Source organism: Polypterus senegalus, chromosome 8 (assembly GCF_016835505.1).
Source record: "Polypterus senegalus isolate Bchr_013 chromosome 8, ASM1683550v1, whole genome shotgun sequence".
Classification (NCBI taxonomy): domain Eukaryota; kingdom Metazoa; phylum Chordata; class Cladistia; order Polypteriformes; family Polypteridae; genus Polypterus; species Polypterus senegalus.
Genome location: NC_053161.1, coordinates 150,497,349 through 150,516,392, shown reverse-complemented (window position 1 = coordinate 150,516,392; position 19,044 = coordinate 150,497,349). Strand labels below are relative to the sequence as shown.

At 39.5% G+C, this 19,044-nt stretch overlaps 1 protein-coding gene across 1 annotated transcript in view; it reads left to right on the top strand.

The window, feature by feature from the left end:
- LOC120534382 (leucine-rich repeat-containing G-protein coupled receptor 5-like) overlaps nucleotides 1–13,604 on the top strand; it is a 214,445-nt gene extending 200,841 nt beyond the window's left edge. The window contains exons 12-18 of the mRNA XM_039761931.1: nucleotides 250–315; nucleotides 438–506; nucleotides 2,393–2,464; nucleotides 2,561–2,686; nucleotides 8,858–9,003; nucleotides 10,079–10,162; nucleotides 11,819–13,604. Of these exons, the coding sequence (XP_039617865.1) occupies nucleotides 250–315; nucleotides 438–506; nucleotides 2,393–2,464; nucleotides 2,561–2,686; nucleotides 8,858–9,003; nucleotides 10,079–10,162; nucleotides 11,819–12,906 (1,651 nt within the window). The 3' untranslated portion in view covers nucleotides 12,907–13,604. The remainder of the gene's footprint in view (nucleotides 1–249; nucleotides 316–437; nucleotides 507–2,392; nucleotides 2,465–2,560; nucleotides 2,687–8,857; nucleotides 9,004–10,078; nucleotides 10,163–11,818) is intronic.
- Nucleotides 13,605–19,044: the final 5,440 nt, after the last annotated feature.

Here is a 19,044-nt window from a genome sequence, read left to right as displayed (position 1 = left end):
TTACAAATACACAACAACAAAGTGAAACAATAGCAAAATGAAGATTATTTAGTGCAGTCCTTTAACCATGTTAATTTATTTCTGAGCATTCATACTCTCCATTACAGCTGGGTTAACTGATAGAGAATGTACTGATGTTACTGTCCTTCTCCATCCCCAGTGGTCCTGATTAAGTCTGATTCAGACATGACAATGCCCCAACATGCCTTCTTGAATTGCTCTCACTGTCTTCTCTCTGCTCACTTTCAGGGATCTTTCCTACAACCTAATACAGGAATTGCCCAGCTTTAATGGATGTGAGAAGCTGCAGAAAATGTAAGTTTGTTCGGCTTTGCACTTGAAACTGAAATTTCATTCCTCACAGTAAAAAAATAAATACATAAAATGAGGCTTGCACTGTGCACTTTTGTAACAGATTTTTGTTTTTTTTCCTCCAGAGACTTGCATCACAACCAAATTGAAGAAATCCAAGCCGGGGCATTTCACTTAATGTCACTTCGATCACTGTGAGTAATCTAGTGTGTCTACCAGAGATGGTCAAATCCAACAGTATCATAATATAGTGGACTACGATAGCTCAGAAAACAAATTTAAAATGAATATACAAAGCAGTAATCCAATGTCCGTCATCAAGGTCTAGAATGCTGGGACCTGCCCCACTCTTGTCTTTCACTTAACTGGAACTGCTCCTGAACTTTCCAATGATGCATGTGGAATAAGAAAAAACTAAGCAAGATCTCTATATATTTGGCTGACGTATTTATCCAGGGTGACTTACATCATTCATGATACAATTCTGTTTGTTTTCCAATTGGAGCACAGACAGGTCATGTGACTTGCTCAGGTTTACCAAGTGTCAGTAGTGGGATTTGAACCTGCATCCTCAGGGTTTGAGATCCAACACCTTAACCACTACACCACACTGCCTACCTGTCTACTATAGGAATACAATACAATACAATACAATACAATACAATACAATACAATACAATACAATACAATACAATACAATACAATACAATACAATACAATACAATACAATACAATACAATACAATACAATACAATACAATACAATTTATTTTTTTATAGCCCATAATTACATTCGGCGTGCCGCAATGGGCTTTAACAGCCCCCCAGCCTTGACTCTCTAAGACAAGAAAAAACTCCCAAAATAACACTTGTAGGGAAAAAAATGGAAAATATGTCAGAAAAGGCAATTCAGAGAGACACCCCTTTCCAGGTAGGCTGGGCGTGCAAAGGGTGTCAAAAAATGGGGTGAACAGAATACAATATACAGAGCAGAACACAAGTAATCCTCAATATAATACAGCAGTACAACAGTAATAGTACAAGTACAGAGCAAAATGCAAGAGTAGATTTTGTCACATGATACAATTCAGATTTGTTCAGAGTCCTGGAGCCATCAAGCTGCCTCTCCCTATTGGCCATTCCACAGCTGAGTCAGTGCTAGACCAGCCAATCTGATGAAAGGACCCCTCTACCTGACGATTTAAGTGCTCCTCCATCATAGATGAGTTTTCCTGCTAGATATCTAGATACTTGTTATGAAAGTCACCAGACTAAAAAGAGTCTGCTTTCACCCTGAGCTTTATAATTTCAAAATTAGGGATACAAATGGTGGTGTTTTTAGTTATGGGATTTATATAAAGTTAGATACTGAAATTGATAAGTAACACCTGAGGTTAGGTAAACCATGAAGTTAGGCAACTGAGTGCTTTTCAGTGGTATATAACCTGAAAATGGATGGAGTTACGGAACATCAACTAGACTTAGTTTTTAAAATATCAATAATCAGTCATGAGTGGCCACGATAATCAGCTATTACTGAGCATGACATTATGATACATGATACAAATCCTTTTAAAAAACGGCTTTGAACTAATAAGCAACAATTTATGTCACATACTGCTCAGATAGCAGTTGTAACCACATATGTAGCTTCTCACCCCACTGTTAGCGAAATCCCAAAGATATTCTACATAAAAGCCACTGTTGCATTTCTACTAAAAGACACACCTTTGCTCCATCCATCCATCCATCCATCCACATACTTTCCTGAATGCACTTATTTAATTAATGGTACACAGGAAGAAAGATCAGGAAGGGCAGAACGTCACCTGACACACCAAGCCAACACACAAATATCAGCCATTTAACTTAAAATACAAGTCTCTGGGATGGGAGAGGAAGCCCATATGGACACAGGGAGAAGGTGCAAATTATACACTGAGAGTGAACTGCGTGTTCAATACATTGTTTGCTTTTTAAATTATTATTTGAATGATTGAATAGTATAGCCTTGCTATAATTTTGAAATATCTCCATATTTTTCTTCCATTAAGTGTCCGATTTTCTTTTTTTTTTATTAGTGACCTGGCCTGGAATAAGCTGAGTGCCATTGAACCAAATGCTTTCTCCCACCTGCCTTCCTTAATTAAACTGTATGTACTTGTAATTGTTTACTTGCGTATTTATGCTTTATTTTTTTTTTCTGTTTTCTGAGACACCTGATGCCAATCTAATCTCCCTTCTTTCAGTGACCTCTCAGCTAACCTCCTGTCCACCTTCCCTGTGGCTGGACTGCATGGGTTAACCCACTTGAAATTAGCTGGAAACGAGGGTCTGCAGGAGCTTCTGTCAAAAGAAAACTTCCCAAAGCTGAGGTAAAAGCAGAACAGATAAATAAGACAAGCTCTTCAGTAAAACATTGTACAACACATCTCTGCTGTTCACATGATGCAAGTCGCCTTGTTCTTACTAATTTTGTTCTGTCGATCTATTTGTGTTAGTATCATTTTTCGATTAAGTCTTACATGCATGTCCATTGCATTTTTTTCTTATTTTCCAGATAGTTCATTGTAATTCTTACAATAATTACAATTTTTTTTTTAAGAATATAATTTGTAATGATCTGCATTAAATATCAATAGTTTACCAACCCAATGGTCAGTGAGGAGTGGTGAGGGTAGAAATGATGATGTAGGCCTCACACAATCCTACTTGTTAAATGTGCTGCTAAAGTGCAGGGTGTGTGAAACAAAGTCACATGGCTCTCGTGAAAAGCCTGTCAAATCTGCAGTTTAGTGAAAAGCTTTATTGATGTATTACATGTAGGAAGTAAAAATTTTAGGAGGTTTGAAACTTGAAAGTACCTCTTATGAGAAGGATCTGGTGGTCATAGTTGACTCATCACCATCTACATCCAGAAGCGATCAAGAAAGCTAACAGAATATTAGGTTTATATACCTGTAGTACCCATGATGTGTGGAGCACAAGTCAAAGGAGGATATTCTTAAATTATGAAGCACACTGGTGAGCTCTCACCTGGAGTGCTGGGTGCAGTTTTGGTCTCCATATTACAGAACAGACATAGCAGCGCTACAGCAAGTTCAGAGACGAATGACTAATTTTAGGACTGAGAGTTATGAGACGTGAGAAATGATTGAAGAACCTGAATCTTTTCAGTTGAAGCAAATGGAGATTAGGATGGGACTTGACTGAAGTGTTTAAAATCAGAAAGGTAATTAGGACAGTGGATCCCAGATGTTACTTTCAAATCAATTCTGCAACAAGAACATTGTAGTTGGAAACCTGATAAATGATTTCATATAAATAATAGAAAGTTTTTTCTTCATGCAAAGAATCATAGACACATGGAATAAGTTAACAAGTTGTGTTGTGGAGAGCAAGACGTTAGGGGCCGTCAGATCTTGACTTAATTAGGAAATAATCCTTGCCAATAACAGGTCTTATTTAATATCAGGACTTTAACTCTGCACTGGAAGGTCATTCTTAAATTGTAGATTTTTTTACCTTTCTTATTATATCATCCAAATGGTTTGAAGCCTAAAACGGACAAGTTTCAGTTGTTCACTTTTTCTTCAGTTTCCTTTTGAGTACTTTATTAAGCCACATAGTGCATGGTGAGTCCACACAGGCGGAAATGGAAACAAGCTGCATGGAGAACTGCTGGTTCCTTTGTCATTTGCATCTTATTAATAAGATAATAAGGATCCATTAAAACAGTGAATACAACTGTTTAAGGCTAAAATAAGCAATTAAGGGTTCAAAATCTTAACACGTGAGACAACTAAAACGAAGCAGAAAAATGTCACTCGCGCAATATGAATGATTTCTCATGAAGCATTTTAGTCAGAGCAAAAACATTAAACCACTGCGGCCCTCCAAGACCAACATTGTGCAGCCCTGATTTAAAGGGTCTGAGTCTTAAGTTGCAAAATTAAGTGAAGTTAATTAGCAGTAAAAGCTGGACACTAATTAATAAAGTGGTTAGACTGAAAACATGTAGCCCTCCAGGATCAGAGTTGGGCACCCCTGATCTAAATGAAAAGCACAGACAGGATTAATGGCCCAAATGGCCTGTTCTTGTCAGAATTTTCCAATGTCCTGACATTTTATCATCAGCCCTTTGACTTTGAAAATGACTCAGTCTAGTTCAGGATGTGAGTGCTTAATAATCTGATCATTACATGCTTGTTTGCTGGTTTCTCTAGTTTCTTGTCAAGAAACATAGTGATGTCGTGCTTAACCCTACTACCTCATGGGTTCAACATCCCAACTTCAAATTCTAAATCCAGTAGCAATTTGTGTGGAGGTTACATGTTCTCTCCACATAATGCTCACTACTGTCCGGGAACTCTAGTTTTTCTCCCATCTGCCCAAAGACATACATGTCAGATTAATTGATGACACTAATTTAGCCAGTGAGGGTGGGTGCGTAAATGACTTTTGCAATGGTATGGTGCATTTTCCTAGGTTGTTTCTTGCTTTGAGCAAATATAGGAATGTTTGTATTGTCTCATTACTTCATTGTTGTTCTTTTTCATTTAGTGTGTTTTTCTATTTTCACATTTCATTTCATTCTTTACCTGACTATTTTTAAAAGAGAGGTAGTTTAAATATACAGTATACACTCACCTAAAGGATTATTAGGAACACCTGTTCAATTTCTCATTAATGCAATTATCTAATCAACCAATCACATGGCAGTTGCTTCAGTTCATTTAGGGGTGTGGTCCTGGACAAGACATCTCCTGAACTCCAAACTGAATGTCAGAATGGGAAAGAAAGGTGATTTAAGCAATTTTGAGCGTGGCATGGTTGTTGGTGCCAGACGGGCCGGTCTGAGTATTTCACAATCTGCTCAGTTACTGGGATTTTCACGCACAACCATTTCTAGGGTTTACAAAGAATGGTGTGAAAAAGGAAAAACATCCAGTATGCGGCAGTCCTGTGGGCGAAAATGCCTTGTTGATGCTAGAGGTCAGAGGAGAATGGGCCGACTGATTCAAGCTGATAGAAGAGCAACTTTGACTGAAATTTCCACTCGTTACAACCGAGGTATGCAGCAAAGCATTTGTGAAGCCACAACACGCACAACCTTGAGGCGGATGGGTTACAACAGCAGAAGACCCCACCGGGTACCACTCATCTCCATTACAAATAGGAAGAAGAGGCTACAATTTGCACGAGCTCACCAAAATTGGACAGTTGAAGACTGGAAAAATGTTGTCTGGTCTGATAAGTCTCGATTTCTGTTGAGACATTCAAATGGTAGACTCAGAATTTGGCGTAAACAGAATGAGAGCATGGATCCATCATGCCTTGTTACCACTGTGCAGGCTGGTGGTGTAATGGTGTGGGGGATGTTTCCTTGGCACACTTTAGGCCCCTTAGTGCCAATTGGGCATCATTTAAATGCCATGGGCTACCTGAGCATTGTTTCTGACCATGTCCATTACTTCATGACCACCATGTACCCATCCTCTGATGGCTACTTCCAGCAGGATAATGCACCATGTCACAAAGCTCGAATCATTTCAAATTGGTTTCTTGAACATGACAATGAGTTCACTGTACTAAAATGGCCCCCACAGTCACCAGATCTCAACCCAATAGAGCATCTTTGGGATGTGGTGGAACGGGAGCTTCGTGCCCTGGATGTGCATCCCACAAATCTCCATCAACTGCAAGATGCTAGCCTATCAATATGGGCCAACATTTCTAAAGAATGCTTTCAGCACCTTGTTGAATCAATGCCACGTAGAATTAAGGCAGTTCTGAAGGCGAAAGAGGGTCAAACACCGTATTAGTATGGTGCTCCTAATAATCCTTTAGGTGAATGTATATTTATGGATTATACTGGTATTGTGTGTGCATGTATATATATGTACTAGCTGTGTAAGCCCATGCTGTAAAAAGTCTTAGAAACTATTGAAATTGTCAGAAAAAAAAACTGAAATGTAGAGATATCAGGTAATTGTAAGGAACTACTCTGGGCATCACTCTCCTAGGAGGATTTGTTTTGCCGACGTGCTTACATTTGTGTATTGGCGGCGGGAAGAAAAGTAAAAGGGATACCGTATGTTAGCAACTAAGTGCCCTTGTCTTTCTTCTGAGGTTTCGTTTTGCTGATGTGCTGGCCTCGCTTGTCTTTCCGCGGAGGTGGAGCCCATACCCCAACTCCACCTCTCACTTCCGGGCTGGACAGACAGACACACACACACACACACTTCCACGTATAGATGTTTATATATAAGAAATCTCTATAAATAAAATCTGTCTGTCTGTTTTTCACAAGAGAACTTAATGGATTTAAATCGGGTTTTTTTGTATAATTTGCTTGAACATTCCAGTTGATTTTGTGACTTCTCTCATTGCGCTTAGAATCATAGTTTGCTGCAGGAGAGATATATTCATGCTAATCTGAGACAGAGACTGCAGGCCGAGGGGATGGGGGAGCGTGATGTCAGGAGTGGGAAGCCAGGCAGGACCTTCCTCACTGTCCAGTTTCATTAATACATAGGTGAAGCCACAGGGCATGGCTAGTATGTATGTATGTGTGCATATATATATATATATATATATATATATATATATATATATATATATATATATATATATATATATATATATATATATATATATATATATATATATATATATATATATATAAAATTCTTTTCGCGTTTGAAACGGAAATTACGTATGACCACACAATATGGAAATTACGTATTACATAGTGCGCCCCGCATTGCCCTCTCCCAGCCCTCCACTCTGGACTCCACCGCTGAGAGACAGATAAAACTGCCACATTGTAACTTCTTTTTGTAATTCCCAGTACTTTATAGTAGAAGAGATGAAGAAAACAGCTTTGTCTCTTTCCACTTTTAACTGTGCCGAGCTTTAAACCGCCTTCAGCGGCGACGGGTCATAACAACAAAGTGGACACTGAGAGGCGCGGTTTACTAATCACTTAGTGAAAAGAAGTACAGAGGTGACTGGGCGGTCTCTTGGTCTGGAACCCCTACAGATTTTATTTTTTTTCTCCAGCCTCTGGAGTTTTTTTTTTGTTTTTTCTGTCCACCCTGGCCATCGGACCTTACTTATTCTATGTTAATTAATGTTAACTTATTTTTATTTGTTATCGTGTCTTCTATTTTTCTATTCTTCATTTTGTAAAGTGCTTTGAGCTACATTTTTTTGTATGAAAATGTGCTATATAAATAAATGTTGTTGTTGTTGTACACAGAAACACGCCGATCTATCCCATAGAAGTGTGCCCCGACTTACTGATGTTGAGAAGAAGTAAACAGAAACACTTACTGATATTGAAAAGTAAACAGAATCATGCCGATCTATCCCATAGAAGTGCGCCCTGCGTCGTCCTCTCCCAGCCCTCCTCTCTGGACTCCAGTGCTTAGAGACAGACAAAACTGCCACATTGTAACTTTTTTTTAATTCCCAGTACTTGATAGTAGAAAACAGCTTTGCTGCTTTCCACTTTTTAACTACGCCGAGCTGTAAACCGCCTTCAGAGGCAACGTGTCGTAAGAACAAAGTGTACGCTGGGAGGCACGGTTTAAATTTGAATCACATGGGATGTGAAATTAACACCTTTAAGCCATCCACCTGTACTGTTGTTGTCTCTTATTTCTGGCACAAATCCACATTCAACTCATTTTCTACAGAACATTACAAAATACAATTCGTGTTTTCAGATGACATCGTTTGGCAGCACGGCTCCTACCGAACAGTCTAGGTTTATGCCAACATTTAAAATACCGGGGCAAATCCCCCAAAAAAATGTATTGGGGAACTTAAGGAACCGTCAACATCGACAAAAAGAGTCGGGTTACACAGAGAAAATGAGACAGAAGCAGATCGAGAGAGAGGGCTCGCTGATCAACGTATAAGACAATCACAATTGAGGGCCTCACAAACACCCGAACAATGTGCTGAACAGAATCGGATTAGACAGATGCAGTCTTCACAGGCTACCACGTAACACAGGCGGCAGTTGCCTGATGCGAGCCACAAATTCCTCCAGATTCTGCATTTAATTTTTTTCAATTCCGCTCAGTGAGCGAAGCCACTGCGTAATCTGCTAGTATATATATATATACAAGCACAGTCCCATGGAACAGTCTTTATTGAATTTAAGACCCCGAACACCCTGAAATACAAAGGTAAGCCATAAAATATAAGATGCTAAAAAAACGTAAAACAGAAAAACAATATAATTTTTGTAGGAAAATGACTTTTTACAGTGAACAAGTAATTAGTTAGCAACTTACAGCTTTTCTACAACAATGGAAGTGAATGAAGCATTTAGCATTGATGTAGACAATTCCTGCAGGTGTCCCAACCATTACTGATTACTTACAGCCCCACCAATTCTGAAGAAGTAGTGTTGGAACAAAATGTTTCAGTACATCTTCTGAAGCATTTTTTGATAAGTCTTCAGGCATTAATGACAATTCTTTTCTCCTTCATAACGTTTGGCTCATTGTGTTGCCTTGTTTGTTTTACAGGGTCATGGAAATGCCATATGCTTTTCAGTGCTGTGCCTTTGTGTCATGTGAAATACCTAATAAGCTCTCGAACCCATGGGACAGAGATGAGAATAGCAGCAGTGAGGATTTCAACAAAAAAGAAACAAATCTTCTTCCTGGTCCAGGTAAGATATGCTTTGATTCTGTAAGGAAACAACTTGGTCCATGCATGGCTGACAAATTTGTACCGTTATCTCACCTAGCTGATTTTTAGATGTAGTGTAGATCAACACTTTTTCTATCCATCCATCCATCCATCCATCCATCCTCTGAACTCGCGATTAACACTTGGCTTTAAAGAAACACAATTGTGGGTAACTCGGCCAGTCCTAAAAATACTGGGTGCAAGGTGGGAATCAGCACTGGACAGGACACAAGTCTATCGCATGGTATGCTCGTTATAAATTACATAACATTCCCATCAACCCTGCTTACTCTCAGGGCCACAGGGATCAGGCACAGATACAAACATCCAAGGGATGTGGAGATAAAACTGGAGTACTCTGAGATAAGCTGTACAGACATTAACGGACAGTGCAATTTGGACCAGACGTTGCCAGAACACAAATCCTGTGCCCTGTAAATGCTAGGCAGCAGCACGAGGCACTGCAGCGCCCTCTGCTGTTGGACATCAGTCCGTCTGATTCGGCTATTCCCTTTAATAATGGCGATTCCAATAGAAAGCTGAGTTCTTATGTAATGCCTTACAATAGTCTGATTTTAATTTTGTCACTCATTTATTTGTGTTAAATATTAACCCTAAATTACATAGTATGAGTTTAGGATGTGTGACACGAGAGAGAAGTAGGCAAGTATTTCACCTCGAGTTATCTTCAGCCATGCTTCTAAGGTTACTAGCATGGACTGTGGCTACCCATGACTCAGAAAATGAAGATAGAGATCCTTAATTGTATTTTCATTTTTCTTTTTGATGTTTTTTTATAATATTAAATAACCTAGCAGGTGGTTTTTGATTTACTCGTACTTTGTTCAAAACAAGTAGGAATATAAAATTTGGTTTCTGTGTTTAATGAGTAATTACCTGCTCGTTACATTTCTTTACTCTTCAGTTTATGACCCTGAGGAGACATACTGGAAGTACTGAGACCAAAAATTCACATAAAGGGCAGAACTAGATGCAAACTTCATGAGGTGTAACTGACCCCAACATTTTTTTCATTTCTTATTTTTCCTTTTAAGATTATCCTGAGCTTGATGACTTCCTCTTGGACTTTGAAGAGGACTTAAAGGTGCACCACTCCGTCCAGTGTTCACCCGCACCAGGTACACGCTGCAAAGAAATAAAGAAATGATCGTTTTGAGAGTGGACCACACACCAGTGGCACGGCCTTGGCTACTGCTTTTTTCAACAATGCAGACTATGCCACTTTTTAGTTCTGTAATTTTGGCTTCAATCATATATTATTAATTCAGGACAGAGTAGAATGTGTGTTAGAAGTTAAGTAAAAATGAAAAGGACAAAAAAGAAATAGTGACAGAGTGAATTAACTACAGTGGTGCCTCTGGTCATGACCGTAATTCGTTTCAAAACTCTGCACGCGACCCAATTTGGTCGTGACCCGAACGTAATTTCCTCCATAAGATTGTATGTAAATATAATTAATCTGTTCCAGCCCATATGAACTGTATGTAAATATATTTTTTTAAGATTTTTAAGCACAAAAATAGTTAACTATACCACAGAATGCACAGTGTAATAGTAAACTAAATGTAAAAACATTGAATAACACTGAGAACAACAACAACAACATTTATTTATATAGCACATTTTCATACAAACAGTAGCTCAAAGTGCTTTACATATTAAAGAATAGAAAAATGAAAGACACAATAAGAAAACAAAATAAATCAACATTAATTAACATCGAATAAGAGTAAGGTTCAATGGCCAGGGGGGACAGAAAAAACAAAAAAACTCCAGACGGCTGGAGAAAAAAATAAAATCTGTAGGGATTCCAGACCATGAGACCGCCAAGTCCCCTCTGGGCATTCTACCTAACATAAATGAAACAGTCCTCTTTGGATTTAGGATTCTCACGGAACCAAGGAGAAAACCTTGGACAACAGAGAAAACTAACATTGCAAGAGTTTGTGCTACACCCTTACGAACCGCTCGCTGTGAACAAGCACGGGGAAAAAAATGAAAGTTTGAAAAACTTCAATTTATAGAAAAACTAGCCATAAACAACCAAGAAAACTAACCTTGCATGAGTCGAGTTCTGGAGTGAAGGAAGTGAGGAGGAAGCTGGGTGGAGAGGAGGTTACAGTTTTGAGGGAGAGTCCTGCTCCGCGAAGGAAGTTTTCGATTTATAAATCGATAGATTTCTAGTAGATTCCGACCTCTTGTACTCTGCGGCAAGATCAGTAACATAATTTCCACGCTCATACTTTTCAATGATTTCTTTATTTAATTGGATTTCAATTTTCTTTGAACCATTCTTCGTACCAACACTACCACTCTTCACTTGCTTAGAGGCCATGGTTAATTGCAAAATTAATGCAAAAGCACACGAAATAGAACACAAAGAGTTCACAGCAAATGCACGCACATCTGACCGAGAACGATGTACAGGGAGAGACTGAACACGTGCGGAAATCATTGGCACGTACGAACGGGAAGGGAAACTGGCCGCCAGTGTTTTTGTTCGCCTCCAGAGTGTGTGGTCGTGAACAGATGCAAAAGTTTGCCGAACTTTTTGATTGTAACCCGATTTGTACGCGTTCAGAAACGTTCATGACCAGAGGTTCTACTGTATCTGTATTCTTGTAAACAGTTCAAAAACAATCCATCTTTGGGATGTGAGTGTCACCTGGTTTGAACTTAACCTACCTGTGGAGACCTTTCCGGAAGTGAGTCTGTCTTTTGGCAGAGTTCATCTGAAAAGTATTAAAAGAACATCCCTTTTGTTTTACTTCCAGGTCCATTCCGGCCTTGTGATCATCTCTTTGGAAGCTGGCTAATTCGCACAGGTGTATGGACAATTGTGGTACTCTCTCTCTTGTGCAACAGTCTGGTGGTCATAACCATCTTCACATCCCCCACCTACATTTCACCTTCGAAGTACCTCTTAGGACTTCTCGCTATTGTGAATGGCCTGATGGGACTTTCCAGTGGTATCCTGGCAGTGGTAGATGCCTTGACATTTGGAAGCTTTGCCAAGTACGGAGCTTGGTGGGAAAGTGGAATTGGTTGTAAGATCACCGGGTTCTTGTCAGTCTTTTCATCTGAAGCATGCATTTTCCTATTGACAACATCTGCGCTCGAAAGGGGACTCTCCATTAAGTGTTCCAAAAGTTCAGAGACCAAATACTCCAAGACCAACGTCAAACTTGTGTCAGCATTCTGCTTCTTCCTGGCTTTGGCCATCACGATCCTACCATTGCTTCACGTGGGAGAGTATGGCATCTCTGCACTCTGCTTGCCTTTACCTTTTGGGGAGCCATCCAGCCTTGGCTTCCTGGTGGCTCTAGTTTTGCTGAACTCCCTGTGTTATTTTGTAATGACCGTCACATACACAAGATTGTACTGTAACCTGGAGAAGGGAGAATTGGACAACTTCTGGGACTGTTCCATGATCAAGCATGTCGCCTGGCTCCTCTTCGCAAATTGCATCTTGTACTTCCCAGTGGCTTTTCTATCCTTCTCCTCCTTGCTCAGTCTTTCTTTTATCAGCCCAGAAGTAATCAAGTCAATCCTTCTGGTTATTGTTCCTCTGCCTGCCTGCTTAAACCCAACACTTTATATACTTTTCAACCCACACTTTAAGGAAGATCTTGGGCTTCTGCTAAAGCAGGCGGGCCTGTCAAGGAAATGTAAACAAGCCAGCATGACCTCTCTAAACTCTGAAGATGCAGAAAAGCAGTCATGTGACTCCACACAAGCCCTGGTGACCTTTGTGAATGCTGATAAGTTGAGCAACACCTCTGGAAGCAAGGCTGCCCTGTCCACCTACCAGATTATTGAGAGCTGTCACTCACAGGCGGTGGCTTTTATTCCCTGCCATTAGGACCAAACAGGGATGGGGGGGGGGGCGGATTTCAAAATGATGACAGACATTTCAGATGAAATCCCTTCCGCAACGCTGGCTCAAGTCAGAGGTGTGGCATCCCAGCCTATTGTAAATAGGATCTGCTTGACACCATGTTTTGGAAACTTCTTCAAATTCTCCTCTCAGGATTAACTAACAGTTGGATCCAGTACCTACTTGTGCATTGTTAGCTTGGTACAAAAAAGACATTATAAAAATGGACTTTCTGACCTTTTCCATCTCTTCCTTAGGGGTGTTTGTGAAAATCATGTTAATGATTTGAAGGATCATTTACCCAATAGGGCATTAACGCTGTTGTTCTCTAGCAGCTTGGATGTCTCATTCAGTACTCCGTAGGCCCCGGGATCCCACAGCTTCCTGTGATATGAATCATAATTTGAACACTTTTGACATATTTTGTGTTCAAGAAAGGCGGTATGAAAATTTTCAAATTGAAATGACTGCAGATCTGGTATGTTGATGTTACACTCCCAGAGGCCAGTGCCATGAATCAAACACTCATTTTATCAGTGAAAAGGGTAACAGCAGTAATCTCAATGAGGTTTTTTATTTCCAAAGATTTAGAACGTTCCAGGCCTGTTCATCATTTATTCACAGCACATAGCATTTGTCAAAGGTGAAAGGAAAGAAGCGAACAATGGTTTCTATTTTTGAAAACTATAATAACAAAAGGGATTTATCTATTTCTAATTCCGGAAAGCATGGACTGCCTTTATTTAATCTTGAATATAGCGCACACAGCTCTGTATTGTTATGTTTGAACTGTACGGAATGCTGAGCCAAGTTGGACAGGATTTTATATGAGAACAGCAGAGATGAGCAAATGTTTCCTTTGAGGGTTTGGCAGGAGGAAAGTCAGAGCCGTAGCTAAGGTCTGTTACACAGGGATTTGTTATATCTTTCAATCAAAACCAAACCGCAAGCCAGCACTGTAAGCAAAACAAAACTGAAACAAGACTCTGTTTGTTTAAGGTCTGTTCAACTACAAGTATCTTGTGATTCTTCTATTCAAGTAGTCTTAACGTCTGGATACCTTATAAACCAAGGTGGTCATGATGTCATGGGTCATATGACATAGCAACCACAAAGCATCGTAGTAACGAGAAAATGGAGCCTCATGAACAAATAACCACAGAAAATGGCAAGGGCAGAAAGATGGGAGTTGAGAGCCTGACAAAGGATAGAAATGTCTAGCGTCAAACCCCTTGAGAAGCTTGAGAAGCAAAAGCACTAGTCATAAATCCAAACTTTTAAACACATGTGCTTATTCTTTATATTGCATCCGCAAACTCGGATAACGCATAAGTGCAATGGACTGACCTATATATGCCTTGACCTTTGACAAAATACCTAGCGTGACCTCAATCGTCACTACTTAGCAACATGAATGCAAGACAAAAATAACATTGTGGAAACATTTAAATGAATCCTGGTGCATTTAGAAGCACGCAGGCATGGGCACCCTTAACCTCAATGAAGGCACTTGGAGTCTCAGGGCAGGCAGTAGAATCAGGCTTTATTGTATGATGCACATACAGACTCCCTTCCAATGGAATGAGCACCAAGCCATGGGGATCTCTTACATTTATTACAATTCTTATCATACAAGCCATTTTTCATCCTCATCTGACTCCTATCATTTCACTGCTCTACCCTTGCCTCAATGTTTCTTAGCTGAGGGGTGTCAAACCCCTCTCTGTCTATCATATGTGCTTGACGAGGCCTATCCTTACTCCCTACTAGCTCAGCATTTGCCACCAATATTTTTAGTTGGAAAGTTCACGTTCCCTCTTTAACAGAGCGGGCCCATCATTTCCAGCTCTCTTGCATGTCTGACTTTTGGCTTATGAAATACTGGTGGTCTCTAGCTCATACAGAATAATAAAAAATATGTAGGCATAAGCCTTTTCATTCCTAACTCTTACATCTTAATACTTAGTGAAATATAGTGTCTACTTTTCTCATGTACTTATAATACTTTTCTAATACATAGAGATTACCAATTTTAGGAATACATTTTTCTATACACATACATAAAGTGTGTAAGAAATACCAACAAAAAGCAAGTTTCACCATAATGTAAATCTGAAATATGCAGGTTAAATAAAAGTTGGCATTGAGGGACTATGAAAAGTAAGTAAAAATATTCTACCAAGAAGCACCATTTAATCCATGTGTGTGCTTTCTGTCCTTTATCTAATTATCATCGGGTTTTAAGGCTTGTTATGGAGTATCAGGTGTGAGGCAGGAACTAAACGTAGGTGAAACACCAGCTCACCTCAAGTCATGTGTGCTACATACACTATACAACCAAAAGTATGTGGGCATCTCTCCAAATTTTTGAGTTCAAGTGATTCAAATACATCCATAATATCAAGCACTCTCCATTGACAAATGCAGGCAGTAGAATGGGTGAAGAGCTCAGCGACTTTAAATGTGGCACTGTCACAGGATGCCACCTTTACCACACGTCAGTACGTGAAATTTCCGCTAGTCAACAGTAAGTGCTGCTATTGTGAAGTGGAAGTATTGAGGAGAACAGCTGAGCCACAAAGTGGTGGAACACGTAATCTCACAGAGAGGATAAAAATCGCATATCCTGTATTGTGTCACTCACAACAGATTCCCAAACTTCCTCTGGAAGCACAAGAATTGCATCAGGAGCTTCATGGAATCACTTTCCATGGCCGAGAAGCTGCACACAAGTCCAAGATCATGATGTGCAATGGCAAGCTTTGGCTAGAATGGTGTAAAGCACACCATCATTGGAATCTGGAGTAGTGTTCTCTGGAGAGATGAATGACACTTCACTATCTGGCAGTCTAATGGATGAATGTGGCCATCAGAATGGCATAGTGCACACTGTAAGGTTTGGTGAAGGAGAGATAATGGTCTAGGGTTATCATTCAGGGTTTTAGCTAGGCCCCTTGGTTCTAGTCAAGGGTACTGCAGTATACAAATACATTTGGGACTATTGATTGATTGCAAATTGGTGGACACAGTTTTGGTGACGGCCATTTACTGTTCCATCACACAGCCAGGTCCAGAAAGACATGGTGGAACTGTATTGGCCTGCACAGAATGATGACCTCAACCCTATTAAACACCAATTGTGGGCCAGGTCTTCCTGAACTCAAATTCCCACAAAAAACACACTCCAAAAGAAAGAAGAGTGGAGGCTGTTATTGCTACAAAGGGGGGCCAACTCCATATTAATGACCATGGTTTTGGAATGGGGTGCCCAGCAAGCTCATTTAGGTGTGATGGTTAGGGATCCACAATCTATTAGCCATATTGTGAACATGAATAATGCCTAATAATTTTACATATTGACAATGAATCATTGATGTTCATTCAGTATATGGGAAAAGAAAATTACACAGTCATTCTCTACATAGAAATCTGGAGACAACTCCAGCCTAAGTTCTCTTGTTGGCTTCTCGGTGACCCGTATTTGACGGTGCTATAAAATAAGATGCTTTTTCTGGAAGTGTTGCTTCTTTGTAAAAAAGGTTGAACCAGGACTGTTGCCCTCTAAGTAAAATGGAAAGTTATAGTTAAGAATGAGTGACAAAGTGTAGATAGTGCAGATAGTATGCTATATACTGTATCTAAAAGATATGTTGATCTTCATACCTAGAATACTTATAGACTGTACTAATAAATATTGTGCCAGGTATCAAAATAACCAGCAATGGAAACTCTCGATTTAAGGGGAGCCAAGCCTGTTTCAGTTGGTATTCTCCATTATGCCTGCAAGCATAGCCACCGAATCAAAGATCTTCACTTGCATTACTTCCAGCCTTAAATTTACCAAAAGACGTTTTTTGGCATTCGAGGAGTCCACGTTCTCATATTGTTCCTCTGTCGATATTAACCCTAAAGTATGTGTGGCATACTTTGGGTGGGAGAATGTGATATTGCTAACATGATGGAAAATGCTGAGAAAATATTAATAGTGACTTCTAAAGAGCTGACAGGTTTTTGTTTTTTTTGACATATCTATGTTTTTAAAATAGGTGTCTGACATTCATTTCTGTTAATCATGTGGCTAGTACTTTTCTTCCTTGTGAGACTTGGGAATTAGTTCAGTATTTCTGCAGTGTTCGCACTGGCTGATGAAGCATCTTGTAAGAACTTGGTGAGGAATGAAGCTGAAAAGAATTGGAAAACTGGTTTATGGACTTATAGGGTCCTTTTTGTTCAGAGGTCCGTGAATTTCTTCCCTGCGTGTGTTAATCAACATGCAGCCCTCTTCAGCACTTACATCATTAGAACAGAGCAATTGTGGCTAGAAAAGGCTATTCGGCCTAACCAGGTTCTCCAGTCCGGTCTGGCTAATTTCATCAATATAAAATTAAGATTTAAATATAAAAATAATAATAATAATAATTAATAATACATTTTATTTCTATATCTCTAAAGTCCTACTCTCTACCACCTTACTTGCAGGGCCATCTTAACACATGGGCATGCTGGGCAGTTGCCCGGGGGTCCCATGCTAATCTATGTATGTTGTGACTTGCTGAGTGGTTGTGTAGGTAGGAGCCCCAGGGTACTGCTTTGCCCGGGGGCCTATAATGCTGTTAAGACGGCCCTGTCTACTTGGTAATTTATTCCATGTATCAATGGTTCTGTGTGTGAAGAAAAGCTTTACCCTTAACAAGTTTCCAGCAGTATCCATGTGTTCTTGTTGCTTAATGTGCATAAAGACCTTACCTCGAAATGTCTATCTTCTTACCTCAAATCTTCTGTCTTCCTTACCTGAAATAGCTTCCTTACCTCAAAGTTACAATTCTAAGTTGAGCTGTCATGTCAAAGAATATGCAGTAAGATGCTTCATGTGTGATTCTCTAATCGTCCTCGGTGAGCACAGCCTGTTTCCTGTGTATATTTTAACTTTGATCTCTTCTTCTCATCCGAAGTGGGCATGGAAAGCCAATTAGAAATGATAACAAGCAACCAGATGAAATTAGTTAATACGACCTCGAGGCACTTAAACGAAAATGCCAAACCTCCAGTTTCTACAACATGAGTGACTTGCTCGTGTTTACACAGTATGGCAGTTGTAAAGAGTGAATTGGTAACGTTACACATTAGAGTCTAATTCTTTAGACCCCACAGTGCCTAATTTGGGGTATCAGGGTGGCTCAAGCCTAACCCAACAATATCAAGTGCCAAGAAGGAATCGGCCCTGGACAGAAAGCAAGACCATTGTAAAAGATGATCTGTTGGCTGACTGATTAACGATAAATACAAAACGTCTATTGGTATTTGTTCAAAAGGTATTGCTGTGTAGAGTGACTTGTGATGATGCTGGCTTTTCTGTTTTTTTACATTTTTCAATCTTAAATTGTCAGATTAGTGTAAAGCACTTTGTGATCATTTCTCAGAGACCACACTATCATGAAGTCCTGGTTTCATCTATGAGTAATGCTGGCAGCATTGCTTCTGCAGTCATCCCTTCACGTTGCCGCCTGCTCTTTTAATGAACGTCATTTTCCTTTGTATTGCTGCCATTTTTTTTAACATATTGTACATCTCCATGAAATGTTGCAGTCTCTTTCTATTCTTTATGTTGATTTTTAATCTTAAAATCCTCTGTTACGGTTCTATGAATCCCTTTGTGTCATCATTACTCACACATGTTTCGCGAATGGGTGAGCTTGGCATATCATGAGACCTCCAGTAAGTTTAATTCTTCAAAGCTGCCGTGTCTGATTTCAGATGTATTTTAAAATTCATTTCAAATGCTGTGTGGGTTCTCAATTTGAATGCAAAAATATTTTTGTATGAACTAGAGAGCTGTAAAAAAAATAGATGTATAAATATAGCTGTATTTATGAGAAGATATGTACAAAAAAAAGTCTGTATTGCTATTTTAAGTTGTCTTCAGTGGAAGTTAGCCAAGTTCTTGTCTCGGCCGCACTATCCCTTGTAAATATGACATGTAAATTCCTCGTCTTTGTAAATATATTGCTGATTGGCTTTTCTGTTGGAGTGTTAAATGTACTTCATTTGTAATAAACCGTTTTCCAAACATCTGCTGCCTGCATTGACATTTGTACGCCACTTCATGATTTGTCTCTTGAACAG